Raw genomic sequence first — 15,925 nt, forward strand, 5'->3', positions numbered from 1 at the left:
GGAGAGAGAGAGTGTGGTTCGGAGCCGGGGTGGGTGGGGGGTGGGGAGAGTACGCAACATTTTGTTGCGGGTCTCCACTTGTTTATATTCTATCATTTCAGCATGAAATAAATAAATATTGTATGCCACTCTTGCCTCTACTAGTTTATTAATACATGTTGACATGCTCTTTTTAGAAGCCCATGGCTGAGAAGTAAGGTATATATTGTTTAAATAAGTAAGGGTTTAAGATAAACAAGACTAACCATGAAAAGTCATATGTCCCAAGGATTTTGTTGTTGTTTTTAAAACGCTATCCAGGTGTATATCTTCTTGCTTTTTTTTCTTTTTGCATAGATGAGCTAGAATTGATGGGAAGCTAGTAAAGCTGGGTGTTCTTTAGTAATAATTAACTTAGCTGTAGAATCGCTATATGGGCTGGTGTTTTATCCTTCAGTCCATTTTAGTGTCCATTTGACTTGATTTGGAAGTAATATTTTCTTCTGTAACATTTTGATCTCCTCCTGGCTCATCAATAAGAAGTAGCCCTTATGTGGCTATGTTGAGGGATATGACATTTCTTACTATCACTCAATAAGCAAGTAATTAAATTTCATAAATCACTTTGCCTAAATAGTGGTGTTAACTATGCCAGTAATTATAGGGTAAATATCTGTCTTTGTTCAATAATCTCGATTTTTTTTTGTTTTACTTCCTTCCTTGGTAGAACTCAACTACATGTATTTTGATGAAAGAATCAAAACGTTGCTTATGACTTGCAGCTTTTTCAGCAGCTGACGTATACATGAACCTCTGTATATTTTTGTATAAGCAGAATGCATTAGTTGACTTTAAATAAGAACATAAGAGCATAAGAGATGCCAATGTTGGATCAGGCCAAAGGCCCATCCAGTCCAACACTCTGTATCCCACAGTGGCCAGAAATACCAGTGCCATCAGGAGGTCCACCAGTGGGGCCAGGACATTAGAAGCCCTCCCACTGCTGACCCCCCCCCCCCAAGCACCAAGATGACAAAGCATCACTTGCCCCAGAGTCCCTATCTATACCTTGTGGCTAATAGCCACTGATGGACCTCTGCTCCATATGCCATATAGAAAGTAAATAATTTTTTCTGTATGCGGCCTACAGTAAAAGCAAATAAAAGATCCTGGGTAAGATCCTACAGACTATTTCCACTGGCATAATAGCATTTCCTCTGGCAGAGCAGGATGGCATGATTTTTGTTGATTTCTTCCCATTGTAGACCCCTCCTCCACATGGTATCTTTTCCTGGGGAGTCCCTTGAACCTGGCCAGTAGAGCCAGTTGTAGCAGAAGGGCAGAGTCAGGAAAGTTCTGTTCCAAGAGTAAATTTTCACTGATAAGAATGTAGGATGCAAGTCACTCTACAGTATAGTGGTTGGAATGTTTAGCTAAGAGGGGCTGTGGAAGGGCTGTGGCTCAGCGGGAGAGCATTTGCTTGGCATTCAGAAGGTCCCTGGTTCAAACCCTGGCATATCCAGTTGAAAGGAATCAGGTAATAGGTGATGTGAAAGACCTCTGCCTGAGTCCCTGGAGAGCCACTGCCAGTCTGAGGAGACCATATTGACTTTGATAGACTGATTCACTAGAAGGCAGCTTCATGTGATCTGGGAGACCTAGGTTAGAATTCCCACTCTGCGGTGGAGGCTTGCTTGGTGACCTTGGGCAGGTCACTTACCGTCAGCCTGAGCTACTTCTCAAGGTTGTTGTGAGGATCAAGTTGAGAGACTCAGCCTGAGCTACTTCACAAGGTTGTTGTGAGGATCAAGTTGAGAGAATGATGCAAACTGCTTGGAGTTCCCACTGTGGAGAACAGGGGGCAAAAATATTTACACAAACACTGATGTTGCTGCTGTTGAGATTATTAGAAGAACTTCCCAGTATCCCTTGGCTCTCATGCAGGGGATGCCATCTCATCCTACTGTACTGTCACATCATCAAAGGGTTCCTAAAAGTCTGTGTTCAGCGGTGGTTCTGTATAACTGTGTGCATCAACGTTTGACTAAATAAAAGAGCAATCAAGTGGCAATCAAGTTTATTTTATCATAAGCTTTCATGAGTCAGACCTTACTTCTTTGCATCCATAATATGAAATGAACATTTCCATAGAATCATGTATTGGGCTGCTTAGAGAAGATATGTGTATGTGCCTTCATGTTTAACACACAAGAAGGTGTTGCATATTGGATTAAAACTGGATGTGCAGGGAGCTCAGCAGTGAGTTTTTTTACTTGAGGTCTTGTGACAACATATTTTCCAACATATTGACCTTTTTATAAATGTGGCCATTGAATATTGTTTCTTTTAGCAGTAGGTAGTCACAGGAATGACCTCCTGTTCTGTAGATTTTTATACATTCTACTGCTCTACCACAACATACTCCGCAGCCTTGTGCTGCTGTTGAGTTTACAATTACATATTCAGATTTAATTCCTCCTTCTCCCATTTATTATTTGGGTATCTTTCGGGTCCCAGGCCACGGCTGTCATGTGCCAGGGCCTGTTTTGGCTGAAGCAAGCTGAGAACACCAGGGATTGAGCACTGCCCTATTCCACTTCTTTCTCCTTAGCTCTATGATCTCTTGATCTGGGAGCCAGAGACAGTATGTCTTCCTTGGCCTCCTTCCGCAAGCCTTTTAAAGACCGTGCCCAGGTCTGGGGCATGCCCAGAGGTTTCCCTCTACTCAGAAGCCCTATAAAGGTGTGGCTGAGCCACTGAGAGACTAATAGTGAACTTGGAGCAGTTCCTCTTTCCTGCCCCCTGGGTGGAGCTGCCAGATAAATGACAGAGGGTAGGCTGTGAAAGGGCCAGCTGTCATTAATCAGCTGGCTGCCATGTGGAATTTGCAGGATGCATCCACAGCAGCAAGTAAAACTTTAAATGGTTCTTCCCCTTTTCTAATATTACCTGTATATCAAAAACTTCAGTTCTGTTGAAATTTGCACCTTGTTCTTCTGCTGGTGTGTTTATGCGATCTCAGATAGCCCTGTGGCTTAGGAGGAAACTCCTGAATTTGTCATTTATGAATGCAACTATTGGATGCATTAAGCTCTGAATTGTCTGCAGTGCCTGTGTTTTAGCAATAGTGTGCAGTGTTGCAGTATATTTGCATTAGAATCTGAAGTCCTGTCTTTTCTGATGGATCTGTGTTAATTTTCTTGATGGTCGTCACCTTGAGGAGCCTCAATAATATATTCTCCGCTGCCATATAGATTTATTGCTCCTTGGGATTCTGAACTTTTCTTTTTTTGCTGACTATTATTTCCAGAGAGGTAAGATGGAAATATTATTTGGAATTTCTCTTGCCTTTAAGTTGTCACAGGGCTAAATTTCAGTGAGTCTGGTATGGGTGCACTTTACATAGACCCACTATGAATCTGTACACTCAACCATTTGCTACATAACTCTTTCTAATGTCATCTTAATCGCTTAACTCCTCAGGAGGGCTTAAAAAACAACACCTTGCTCAGCATTGTCATTGCCTGCTTGAAAATTCTCCAGTAGCATTTGTATTTTGAATTTTTTTGTGCGTTGAAGCTTCATTAATGCAGGGCTGCAGTTGTTCATGTTCAGCTGATCTGGAAGATTAATATTGGGACAGTCTGAACTGTGACAATATGATGTACGTAAGCAGTCGTGTACCTGTTCCCCTTTCTGTAAAGTGCACTACAACTTACCTGTGTTCTGATGTAACAGCGTTGAGCATTTCTCTGTAATGAGATGTGATGAGAGGTTATGGCCAAACTGTGGCGGATGTTATAGAAGGAGATACATTTGCAGCAGCTATCTCTATCATAATGAATAGTTTTGGACTGAGACAAACTGAAATGAAAAGAGATGTAGTGAATGAGTTCTTGGACAATGCATCTTAGCTGTACTAAATGCCCTTCTGCTGCTTTGAGGGCAGGAGTGGTAGTGGTCGAGAATGGGCATAATGCTGAGGTCTGTACCACCCGCAGTCATCAGAGCCTTGTGTCGGAAAATTTGGGGAACCAACACATGGCCAAGAGTCTTGAAACCCTCAGTATTCATTCCACTACCAAAAAAGGGAGACTCCAGAGACTGCTCCAATTATCGCACAGTCGCTCCCATCCCTCACATTAGCAACATTCTGCTTAAAATTATACAACAATGCTTGGCACCAACCATTGAAAGGGAATTACCAGATGTTCAAGCTGGCTTCTGAAGGGGGTGTGGCACTTGTGACCATATAGCAAATCTGCGCTAGATCATGGAGAAATCTCACAAATATAAAAATATAATCAACTTATTCTTCATTGATTACAAGAAAGCCTTTGACCGTGATGATCATGACAAACTGTGGAGAGCCCTACAGGACCTGCGGGTGCCAGCACATCTGGTTGAGTTGATACAATCATTGTATGCAAACCAGGAAGCCACTGTGCAAACACCGTATGGAGATACTGATTGGTTCAAGATAGAGAAAGGAGTATGACAAGGTTGCATTCTTTCACCTTTCCTATTCAACATGTATGCCAAAACAATCATGAGGAAGTTAAAGCTGGAAGAGTAGAAAATCAGGGTGAAGATTGTTGATACTCCTTCCTCCAATCTTTGATTTGCTGATGACACAACCCTACTCTTGGAAACTAAAGAAGGCCTGGAATACCTGATCAAGAAAATCAAGGAACAAAGTGAGAAGTTTTGCCTCTTCCTAAACATCAAAAAGACCAAGTTTATGACCACCGAGAAGAATAGAAACGGCAGAATAACAGTTGATAATGAAGAGATCAGATGTGTGGAAGAGTTCACTTTCTTAGGATCACAGGTCAACCAAAACGGCGAATACAGTCCAGAAATAAAACATCAAATCACACTGGGTTACACAGCAATGGAAGAGCAAGGACATCAGCCTAGCAACCAAGTGCAGGTTAGTTTGTGCTATTGTGTTCCCCATAGCAACCTATGGCTGCCGAAGTTGGACCATGAAGAAGCAAGGCAGGAGGAATATCGACTCATTTGAGCTGTGGTGCTGGAGAAGGCTCCTGTGCATTCCTTGGACAGCAAAGGTGACAAACAAGCAAGTACTGGAGCACATAAAACCAGATACACCATTGGAAGGACAAATCACAAAATTGTGACTGACTTATTTTGGCCATCTCATGCGGAAGAACTCACAAGAAAAAGCAATTATGCTTGGATTAGTTAGGAAACCTGGCTGCTAAAGAACACAGTGGCTAGGTGCCATAAAAGTTGACACCAGCTTGAGCATGGAACAACTCAAAGAAGCAGTACAAGATCAGAAGACATGGAGAGAGCTGGCCCATAGAATCACCAAGAGCTGAATACGACTGAATGTCTAACAACAATACCAATTAAATGCATACTATAACTCATTTGAATGTTCAGTTCTGGAACTATGTGCTTGCATTTTTAGAAGAACAAAGCACAACTTAAAATAGGACAGTGGATAGAAGGATTTTGTAGGTGAGTATAGTTCTCCAGGACCATGATTCATTCCTTATTCTTTTAACCAAAACAGCAGTTGTGCAAGATTAACCAGCACAATTTAGGGTTTGCCTAAAAGCGTCTGCCACGTGAACTGTATCCTCTGAAACTTCATGCAACGAAGAACATTTTTTTCTAAACCTCATAGGAGCAAAGTTGGATCCTGAATTGCCATGTTTGGCTTAATTCTAGCCTTTGACCATGGCACTCAATTTACTGAATTAATGCTGACAAATTTCCATATAGTGTTTTTGAATGTAATTTCATGCTTATCCCCTTAGTTAGGATCATAGGGATACTGTCGGTACCGTAGAGGAGCAAACTGTTTTGGGACAGCAGTCTGCCACTCATGACATGCTTTTTACTCTACATGCTTTGTCCTTCGTGGGAGTATCATTGTTAAATCAGTGTGAAGTTGAACTTTGTTTGAATCTTTTATTTTCTTATTAGGCGATGCGGGTTAGAAATTTAATGGAACAACTGGCATTTTCTATTGACAGCTGTTCTCTTGAGCCCTTCAGCAAGACAGTGAAGCTAGAAGTCTAGGATAATTATTGGGCCCTTTCCCATTTTACCTTATTTCCACGTGCCAGGAACATGTGCTCTTTCTCTCTGCCTTTTCTCTCTCATCCTAACAGAAAGAAAGGATTTGTTACACATTACTTCCTTAATAGGCATGTTAGTGAGGGGAGGGGGGAGTGTTATTCAGCCTGGATTTCTTGCTTAGGAAGACAGAGGCTTATGATCAGTGTATCCTGCAGGACTCCAGAATCTTTCTTAACGCTGCTGAGAAAACTGCATATATCAAGGTAGAAATAATCTAATGTTTACCTTGCTTAAACTTTCATGGAAGGGATGGGTCAGGTTTTGGCTGATGATTTTGCTGTGCCAAAATAAGCATTTGCTTTCATTATTACGTGCTGATTCCTTTTCAGCACCTTTGCTATTATGGGTCTTTACTACGCTTCAAAATAAATCTGCTGTTCTATGGGTTGAAAAGCGGCTCTGTTTCTTGTCCAGATGAAGATGGCTGCTTTTGTCCTTGTTGTGACGATAGTTTTCTTTCGCTGTAATTCAGTTGATTAATCTCTTGTTTTGTCTACATCTGCAGATTGCATTTTTACTAAATATACTTGCATTAGCTCTCTGAATGGCTTTTGGGGTGTTTTCTTTCTCCACTTTCAAGTTTAAAAATCAACCTTCACTTGCTTATCTTTGTTCAATTCAGGGTCAGTTTTTAACCCTGCTCAGTTTTGTTGTCATCCAACCAATAATTTGAAATATTGTACAGCAGAAACAACTATCTAGGTTAGTGGGATATAAAATGGAGGCTGTGATAATCTTTTCTAGTTCAGCTTCTAATGGTGTAAAATTAAATGTGCTTTTTTGAGTCTTTGTTGTTGTTCAGTTGCACAGTCGAGTCCGACTCTTGCATTTTGAGTCTTGCTCATTATTTATTGGACCGCTTTGAGGATATGTTATACATGACATAAGCTAAGGAAAGCCATACACTGTTTAAACATTTCTTGTATTTCTGTTCTGCGGGGTTCTTTTTATACTAAACACATTGTCAGGGTATGGTGGGGACAACTCCAGACCCTTTTCTCTTTGTTAGCCTCCGGTACTAGGCCCTCTGGGGCTGCAGAGGCACGCTTTAAAGAGCCACATGCTAGCTAGCTGATCAGTGATGACTGGCCCTTTAAGGCACCAGCCCTTTGTCAAATAGCCACCTGTCAATCAGCCCTCTACTCTCAGAGCAAAAAAGGGGAATGGCTGTGAGTAGATTGCTACAAGGCCACCATTGTCTCTCCTGGACTGTCCATTCTCCTGTAGGGCTTTTTGGTAGTGTGAGGTTACTGCACATGCCCCAGTCATGGCTACGGTTTTTAAAAGGTTTGAGGGAGAAGGCCAGGGAAGAGGGGAGTTGACCTAGTGGGGAGGATGTGAAATGGGGAGTAGACCTAGGGGAGAGGGAAAGCAAGGCTAAGGGACAGGAGTACACATTGGACCCAGGTTCATGGTAGCTGTGGCCTAGGGCTTGTCACACATGTAAGGCAGACTTGGACACAATGGGAGGTTAGGGAGCTCTTGAAATTGTTGTTTTTTGGTGAGTATTTTTGTGTGTGTGTGCCTGGAAGTCATAGTTGATTTCTGGTGACCCCTAATGGGGCTAGGACATGTCATAGAGGTGGCTTGCTATTGCCTGCCTCTGTATTCCCTACCCCAGTATTCCTTGGAGGTCTCCCATCCAAGTACTTGCCAGGGTCGGCCCTGCTTAGCTTCCAAGATCAGGTTTTCATGGGCTATCCAGATCAGGGCTGGGGAGCACTTGACATTGTTGAAGTTCAACGAGAATTAACTGAATGCTTGCCTGCATTGGAGACCATTGGGAGATTTGTTGTTGTTGTTCAGTCGCACAGTCGAGTCCGATTCTTCGCAACCCCATGGACCAGATCCCGCCAGGCCCTCCTGTCTTCCGCTGTCCTCTGAAGTTTGCTCAGTTTCATCTTCGTTGCATCTATGACACTGTCTAATCATCTCATCCTTTGCCGTCCCCGTCTTCTTTGACCTTCAATCTTTCCCAGCATCAGGGTCTTCTCCAGTGAGTGCTCCCTTCTCATTTGGTGGCCAAAGTATTTGAGCTTCAGTTTCATTATACATGTAAGCTATTCTGAACATTCTGTAGAAAGTAATGGTATAAATAAAACAGCAGTAGTTGTTTCTAAACGATTGAGTGAAAGGTGTTCTGAAATTTACTGAAAGTGTTTTCTGACATATTTCCCCCCTTGCCTATACAGATTAGAAGCGACACATCCCAGCTCCTGGATGAGGCCGTTCCACTCATTAAAGCCAAGATGATAGAAATGAATAATATCTATATGAAGGTGGATAAACTAGAGGTTTGTTATTTACATTAAGTAATTTTTATGCAGAAGATTCTGTGTTTGAAAGTTCTTTCAGCATTTGTGTGGAGGATTTGATCCAGTGAGTTGGATCCTATGATCAATGGATGCAGGGATTGTGGGATTTCCCTCACCTCCCCTCCCCTCCCTCTGGTGCTGTTTCTGATCCTGGGAAGGTTTTTTCCCTGGGTCGAGGGACTTGTGTGTACTAATAGCTGCACTAGTTGGGCAGCTGAAGTGGAGAAGGAGAAGAGGGCGAAATTGCTCTGTTATTTCTTTGCTGCTCATGGAATAGGCAAAGAAGGGCAATCGTATTCTCTTCTCTCTCCCCACTAGAACCACCTCACTGGTGCAGCTATTAGTATGCACAAGTTCCTTAACCCTGAGAATAAACTTTCCTGGGATTGGGAATGGCTCTGAAGTGAAGTGGAGGAGATTCTAGACCATCAGGGCTTTCTGCCAGCCAATACTCTTAATCAGAAAATATACAGCGATCATGGCTAAAGTTTCATGGCCTATCTTATTCCTCGATCAGAGCTGAAATGACACCAGAAATCTAGCTGTATGAACTGTTAGACATTTGAAAATATTCTCTAGTTTCCTGTTGCCTAGCACATAGGATTTTAAAATACTTTCCCCACCCCAGATCTGATCTTGGTTATTAAAGAAAAAACACATACCAGTCTCCTTGTCCATGGATTGGTAGGCATACTGTATGTAGCTTGGGTTATATATCTATCTACAAAATTAAAGTAAGCTTTGAATAACCTTTTAGAGAATTTACCGTGGTTGTTCAAATGTCAGTGAGACATATGATTGAAGCACAGAACTTGCAGAGTTTCAGAAAATTAGTGTTTTTACAAATTTATCCCCAAAATCAAAATCCAGCAAAAGGAAAAAAATAAACAGTGATAAATGCAGGTTGCAATATTCAAAACTTTTATGACTGTTGGGGAGACTGTGGTTTCAGTAGACTGAAATGAGATTTCCCCAGCCATTGGTTCAGCAGATGAGGTGTCATGAAACATTAATGAACATTCTAACTGAAGTTTAAAAACTGCTGGCACAAAAGGCCCTTCAGGCAATGGGACTGATGTCCTCACTTTGACAAACTATATGTTATATGACTGAGTGCAAATTTCCCTCTGGGACAAAACATAGTAAGATGCTTATCACAGTGCTTATTATTTATGTATTATCTGTTTAGTAATCAGTGTTTAACTGACTTGGAAGTGAAAGAAGCAAAATGTATAAAAAGGAATTTTTTTACACTTCAAATCTAGCCACTGCGTGATGAGATGTAGCTTTTCTGCCAGGAGAATGAGATTTGTACTACAGACAGAAAGTCAATGTAGCTGATTTTTATTACATTTTAAGGAAGTCATTAGCATTTGTCTTTTAGTAGATTAGAATACTGTATTGAAGTTGCATAATTATGCACTTTCCACTTTGATAACGTCCTGTGAAATTGACAAATGAATTCTGCTTTTGGTGAATTTTGCCAATAGGTCTATTCAAGTGGAGCATTAGAACTATGAAAATTCGGAGACTTGCTTCAAAACGTCTGACAATCATACTTGATTTGCCAGAATAGCCACATTATGTTGCATTTCTGGTTGATGTACTCTCAATATAATTATTGTTAAAAAGTGTTTTTATTGGTTGCTGGTGTTTTCCTGTCTGAAATTTCACAAAATGTGCAATGCTGCATAGTATATTCCCTTTGGACACCAACAACGCTGCCTCTTAGTCTGGCCTGTAATTGACCATTTTCTGAGTTCTGTATTGCAAGTAAATCTGTGTCTACACAAAATCTCCATTATTAAGTTTAGATAGAAGGCAAGACAGTTTCATATATGGCCCCCATAATGAATTCTTATTCTACATAGGGCTGTATTCCAGTTGTTCTGCATCTCTTCAGTTCAAGAAAGTTCAGAAGATACTAGTGAAAAACCACAGTTGTCAAACTATCAAAATACAGTGTTGCACTAATAGTAGCTGCCTTTGATAGCATCCTCCTTATCTTCTGTATGGAGTAGCAGTGATCAGAATGGGGATTAGCACAGCCCCAGTCTGGATTGCAGGTATTACGCACTTGACTCAGTGTGACTGGCACAAGGACTATGATTGCTGGAGGAAGCAGTTACCTAGAAGTGCTCCTTTGTAACACTAGGACATGGAACCACGGCAACTCTGAAACCTAGTAATATTCCATCTCATTAGCTCTTTTCTTCTCTAACACCTCTAGGCATTTGTTAAAATGGTTGGACAGCATGTTTCTTTCCTAGAAGAACAAGTACTCCAAGCAGAGAAGGCTCACGCTGTCATCCCCTACACTGTCCGAAAGCTATTTGGATCTGCTGCTATCCCTTTATTTAACAAAGTAAGTGTGAGAATTCTTCACTGTATGGTGGAAATACCTTTTTGCCACACACCTTGGCTGTTTACTGCAGTTTATAATTTGTTGTGCAGTTTTAGCATGCACTTTTCAAAAAGCTTTATCTGCCACCCAGAGATGGCTAGATGGCTGGTTTGGGTGACAGACAGTTGGCTAATTTAAGCTTTATGAGTTATGTTCAGAATCACATTTTGAAATCCTGCGTGTTGATCCTCTTCAGATGGCTCATATATATGCAAACTTTTACCCACATATGAACTACAGAGAACATGACTATTATGTTCCTTAAATCAAAGTTCTAGCCCAATGTCAAGGCTGACCCTGCCTTGGTGTTGTAGCATAACCAATTGTACCTTTGTTTGGTATCAGCAACTCCCTGAGCAACACACACACACACGCACACACACACTAAAGCAAAATAAGGCTTTATTGAAGAAATTCTGGATTAGGTTTTTTGTGTTTTTTAAAGGCATATAGTTCAGTGGCAGTAAGATGCACAGATAAAACAAGAAGGTTAACTAGCTACCTCTTACTGGAGTCCTAATGCAGTTGGTTCTTGAAGCACAGGGTCATTGAGCATAATACAGATATCTTCTTGGTGGCATGGAGGAAAGGGTAAAAACCAAAAGAAGGGAATAACACTTCTTCTCACTAACTATATTTATGGAAAACTGTGGGCCATAATCTCCTGACCTCCTCAACTAATCACTGGGCAGTATCCCTGGAACCTTCCAGGTAGGAGTTTCCCCCCCTCCCCCTCCAGATCCACAGCTGAAAGTCTAATTAACAGGCTTGAATGGATGACCTTGATGAATATGTGCTAGTGTGTAGGGTGACTAGTACCTGCAGTAAATCAGAGAACTGTATAGAAGAGTGAATTTAAATCAGGGAACAGTGGAATTTCAGATGAAACAGACTAGAAGATTCCTCTAGATGGTCTCTGTCTTGACTCCCAAAGTGTGTCTTGAACCTAAAACCTTGGGAATGTTGCTTTTATCTTGAAGAAGAGATTGAATTTATACCCCGCCCTTCACTTGGAGTCTCAGAGCGGCTTACATACTCCTTCCCCTCCCCACAACAGATACCCTGTGAGGTAGGTGGGGCTGAGAGAACTCTGATAGAAACTGCTCTTTTTAAGAACACCTCTGACAGAACTATGGCTTGCCCAAGGTCATCCAGCAGCTGCATGTGGAGGAGTGGGGTATCAGACCTGGTTCTCCCAGATTAGAGTCCGTGCATTTAACCACTACACAAAACTGGCTCTCTCCTTTTGAGTACAAAAGGATGTCTAGAATGTATTAAGACCTAACCTTTCCATTTCAAGGGATCTTGGGTATGTAGCCCAGGTTGAGTTCCATCATGTTCTTTTAAACATAGGGTTAATTTTTTTCTAAGAACATGAATCTGTGCCCCTACATGCTTTAGAGAAGAGCATCAGAGAAATAATCATTCTGTTATTCATAATCATTAAACATGGACTAACTCTGTTCCCTGCTAGTGTCTCATTTTGCCCGTTTCACTCTCACACTTTGCTACCTTCTTTAGTAGAAAAGCTTGTGAACAGATCTCTGGTAATACATTTAGGCTGGAAGGTATTTCCTGCAAATTTAATATAAAAGGTTCAAGCAAATCTAAACTTTGCAGAAAAAAATTCTTTAGAGCGATTAACTTGCCAAACAAAACATTTCCAGAGTATTGGAATCCCACTTAATTTTCCAGAGTGCCAACATGGACGCCAGTTGTTCATGCCGTAACAATGATATTGCAGTAAAATCCTGGAACATGTTTCTACAGGAGCAGTTACTCAGGGCATGCTCAGATGGCAGGATACCTTCCATATAGTGGCTTAAACTGGAAATACAGTAAGCAGGCAAAGTGGTTCCCTCTAACGTTAAAGGTGACTCCTCTGTGGCTCTTTTCACACTAGAGACTAAAACTGTTTTTGCTGCCACATGTACAGCCTCTCCCACTCAGAACTGGGAAGGCTGAGCATGGCTAGTACAATACTTTCTCCTCTTTCCGTGCACAGCAAAGCCTGCCATCTGGCCTTGTGCTTGGGGGCGGGGGAAGGTGGGGAGGGCAGAGGGGCTCCCTTGCAGGCTGTACTAGCACAGCACAGAGAGCCAAGTTTAGCTTGTCCCTGCTGTGTAGGAGGGGCTTTCTTACTTGCAGGCAGATTATGCCTTCTGCTGCTGGAAGGGTGGAGCTCTGTTTGCTGTTGGAGGAAGAGGCTTAAGCTTCCCACCAAGCAGCAACAAGATGCAGCTGGCTGTCTGGCAGCATACTTCTCAGTGCCCATCGGAACGTGGCATTAGTCCATATGTAGATCAGTGTTTGAAAACCACTGGCATAGGATGTACGTTTGTAATGGTTCCAGTCCTGTAAAAAAAAAAGCATGTCTCATCCCCCCCCCTTTTCTGTCTGTCACGCTCTTTTAACTCCTCTGTTAAGTTTATAGTGCTCAAAAGGTCTCTGTAAAGTAATTTAATAGGATGCACTTATCAGCTGTCTGAACAATATTACACAAGACGTTAATTGAAAAACAGATGCATGTAGGAAAAGTTGATGGTCTATAACTGGATTATTCCATGGAAAGTGTAAAGCTTGAGGCTTATTGAGCAGAAGGTCCAAAACCCAGGAATGTGGGTGGAGGGAGCTCCTCTACCTCTGGGAACTTGGTGGGGATTTACAGTATTTATACTTTGTGTTTCAGCTGAGATCGCCTCCCAAAGTGGATCAAAAATTCCAAGGAATAGTCCCTAGTAGCAGTAATAATGAGCAATATGCTTATATGATGGCAAATATTCAGATTCAGCAGTGGAATTTGCTCTCCGTTTTTTGGCAGCAGGATGGAGGAAGCGGGAAAGTCTGTGATGATCTTCACCCAGTGCTAGTGTTCCAGCTGCCATCAACTGCTACTCCTTCAAGGGTTGTGGCAGCCTTGGTGGTGGTGGGGAATTGTCTCTTCCCCAAAACACACCCCTAAATTTAGACTCGGCAATAACAGATGTTTGTTGTCTTTGGAATGGGGCTTCCCTCACCTGGGCCAAGATGAAATTAGCTTCCTGCTCCCTTCTTAGTAGCAGCAAAAGAAGATTATTTGGTATTTGGTGGGTGGCATCCCTTCATAATTGTCAGTGTCAAACCGCAGGGTTATGATCAGATTGTAAAAGTTTGAAGTTCAGTGCTCCCCATCTGCTTGGTATCCTTGATTCCCAGGTATAGAATTTCCCCACATCCTTTCTTTCCAACAGAGTACCAACTATCTTACCTGTATCTTTGATGTCTTTTTCCTTAGATTGTTCTGATTCTTTTCCCCCTTCCTTCAGATCCCTAAATCTCATGCCACTGCTGTGTCTCCATTCATTCAGCAACCTCCAGTTTCCACTTCCCTAAAATTCTTTCACTATGTCATCTTACAGACAGCAGCACAGAACCTGCCCTATCTGTTGTGTGGTTTTCCCAGAGAACAGTCAAAACGTCTTTCATTACAATATCTATACTGATAGCTACTGTTGAACAGCTCTTCAGCAGCTAGAATGTTTGTGAGCATTCCAAACAGGAAAGGAACCCTAGACAGTAGCTAAGTTAGGGCATCTCAGAAGCAATAGTTTCTAGCCTATGAGTAAATTCTTTTGTACCTTCTAATTTCTTGGGAGTTGACAATAAAGTAGCAGAGGGCAGCATAGAAATATAAACCTTCTAAAATCTTGTAGAGACTAACATTGCCAAGTCAATCAGAGCACCAGATTCATAGTTCTCATTTGGTTCACTCTCTACTGGAAATTACTTCTTCTGACCCTCCTCTCCAGTAGACTTTTAAAGGAAGGTTTCTCCTCCATTAGTTGGTACACTTAGCTTTTCTTTTTTCTCTTTATCACTTATTCTTTTTAATATTTGACTAATTAATTGATGAAATGACAGATAAAGCATCCTGTCTCATTACCTAGACTCAGTTGATCTGGCCACACTGACGTATGCTCCTGTAACCTCACAGTTGGATTACTGCGGCGTGCTCTACATGGGACTACCCTTCAAGACGATCTGGAAGCTATAATTGATCCAGAAGGTGGCAGACATATTGAGAACATATGTTGCCCATTTTGAAACAGCTGCATTGGCTGCCAGTGTGCTTCTGAGTTCAGTTCAAGGTGCATTATTAACTTTAAAGCCCTTCATGCCCTGGGGCCCACATATTTGAAGGACCATCTCCTTCCATAGGTCCCTGTGCGCCTGCTATGACCATCAGGTAAGCTATCTGTTGGTTTTCTCACCACTTAGGGAGGCCCATCTGGTATCAGCCAGAGTCTGGATCTTTTCCATTGTGGCTCCAGCGCTGTGGAATGGGCTGTGGAATGAAGAGCTGAGGGGGCACCCTCCTTCGAGATGTACAGGAGGTGCTGCAAGCCAGGACTTTTGAGGTGGGGGGAAGACTTCCTTATCTCTGAAATACTCATTTATTGTAAAAAAGAAAAACTTGCAAGATGTAGCCATGTTATGCAATGGCAGAAACAGAATTAAGTGGACCAGTATATTTATTGGGCTCATTTCATTAGATGGATGATAAACAGCCCATGCCAGCAGACATTTTGCTGCAGAGGAATAGGCATATTTCATTGGAGAATTTCTTATGGTAATTCAGTGCCACAAATGAGATCCAGAGACTTGGCATGGTTGGCTATAGGAAAAAACCACAGTGGCTTAGAGAAGAAAAGAGATTGGTCACACCAGCAGCTGCATGTGGAGGAGTGGGGAATCAAACCCCGTTCTCCCATATTAGAGTCCGCACTCCTAGCCACTACACTAAACTGACTCTCATACACGTCTTGATGCTTGTCACGACAGGGCCAGGGAGCGTGGGTTAAACAAGTCAAGTCCAAAGCCAGTCCGAGGTTCAGCCAATAGTTCAAGCAGCACAGAGATTTAAACAAGTCCAAAACAGTTCACAAAGCCAGCGTCAAACATACCATACGTCATAGTCCATAAATCAAGTAAAGCCAGAGTATCGCAGCGCCAAAGTCGTGGTCAAACAATGCTGAGGGTCAGGGAGCCGGAGTTCAGAAGCAGAGTAACAAACGGTCAAGGTTTCAAAGAGTCCGGAACAAGATTGCACAGAGCGTCTGGTCCTGTCAAC

General features: G+C 42.1%; 1 protein-coding gene across 1 annotated transcript in view; it reads left to right on the forward strand.

The window, feature by feature from the left end:
• BCAS4 (breast carcinoma amplified sequence 4) overlaps positions 1–15,925 on the forward strand; it is a 75,882-nt gene that overhangs the window by 17,797 nt on the left and 42,160 nt on the right. The window contains exons 3-4 of the mRNA XM_015412938.1: positions 8,289–8,390; positions 10,642–10,776. Coding sequence (XP_015268424.1) covers positions 8,289–8,390; positions 10,642–10,776 — 237 coding nt within the window. The remainder of the gene's footprint in view (positions 1–8,288; positions 8,391–10,641; positions 10,777–15,925) is intronic.

The sequence above is a fragment of the Gekko japonicus genome, unplaced genomic scaffold (genome assembly GCF_001447785.1).
Source record: "Gekko japonicus isolate JY-2015 unplaced genomic scaffold, Gekko_japonicus_V1.1 scaffold1758, whole genome shotgun sequence".
Lineage (NCBI taxonomy): Eukaryota > Metazoa > Chordata > Lepidosauria > Squamata > Gekkonidae > Gekko > Gekko japonicus.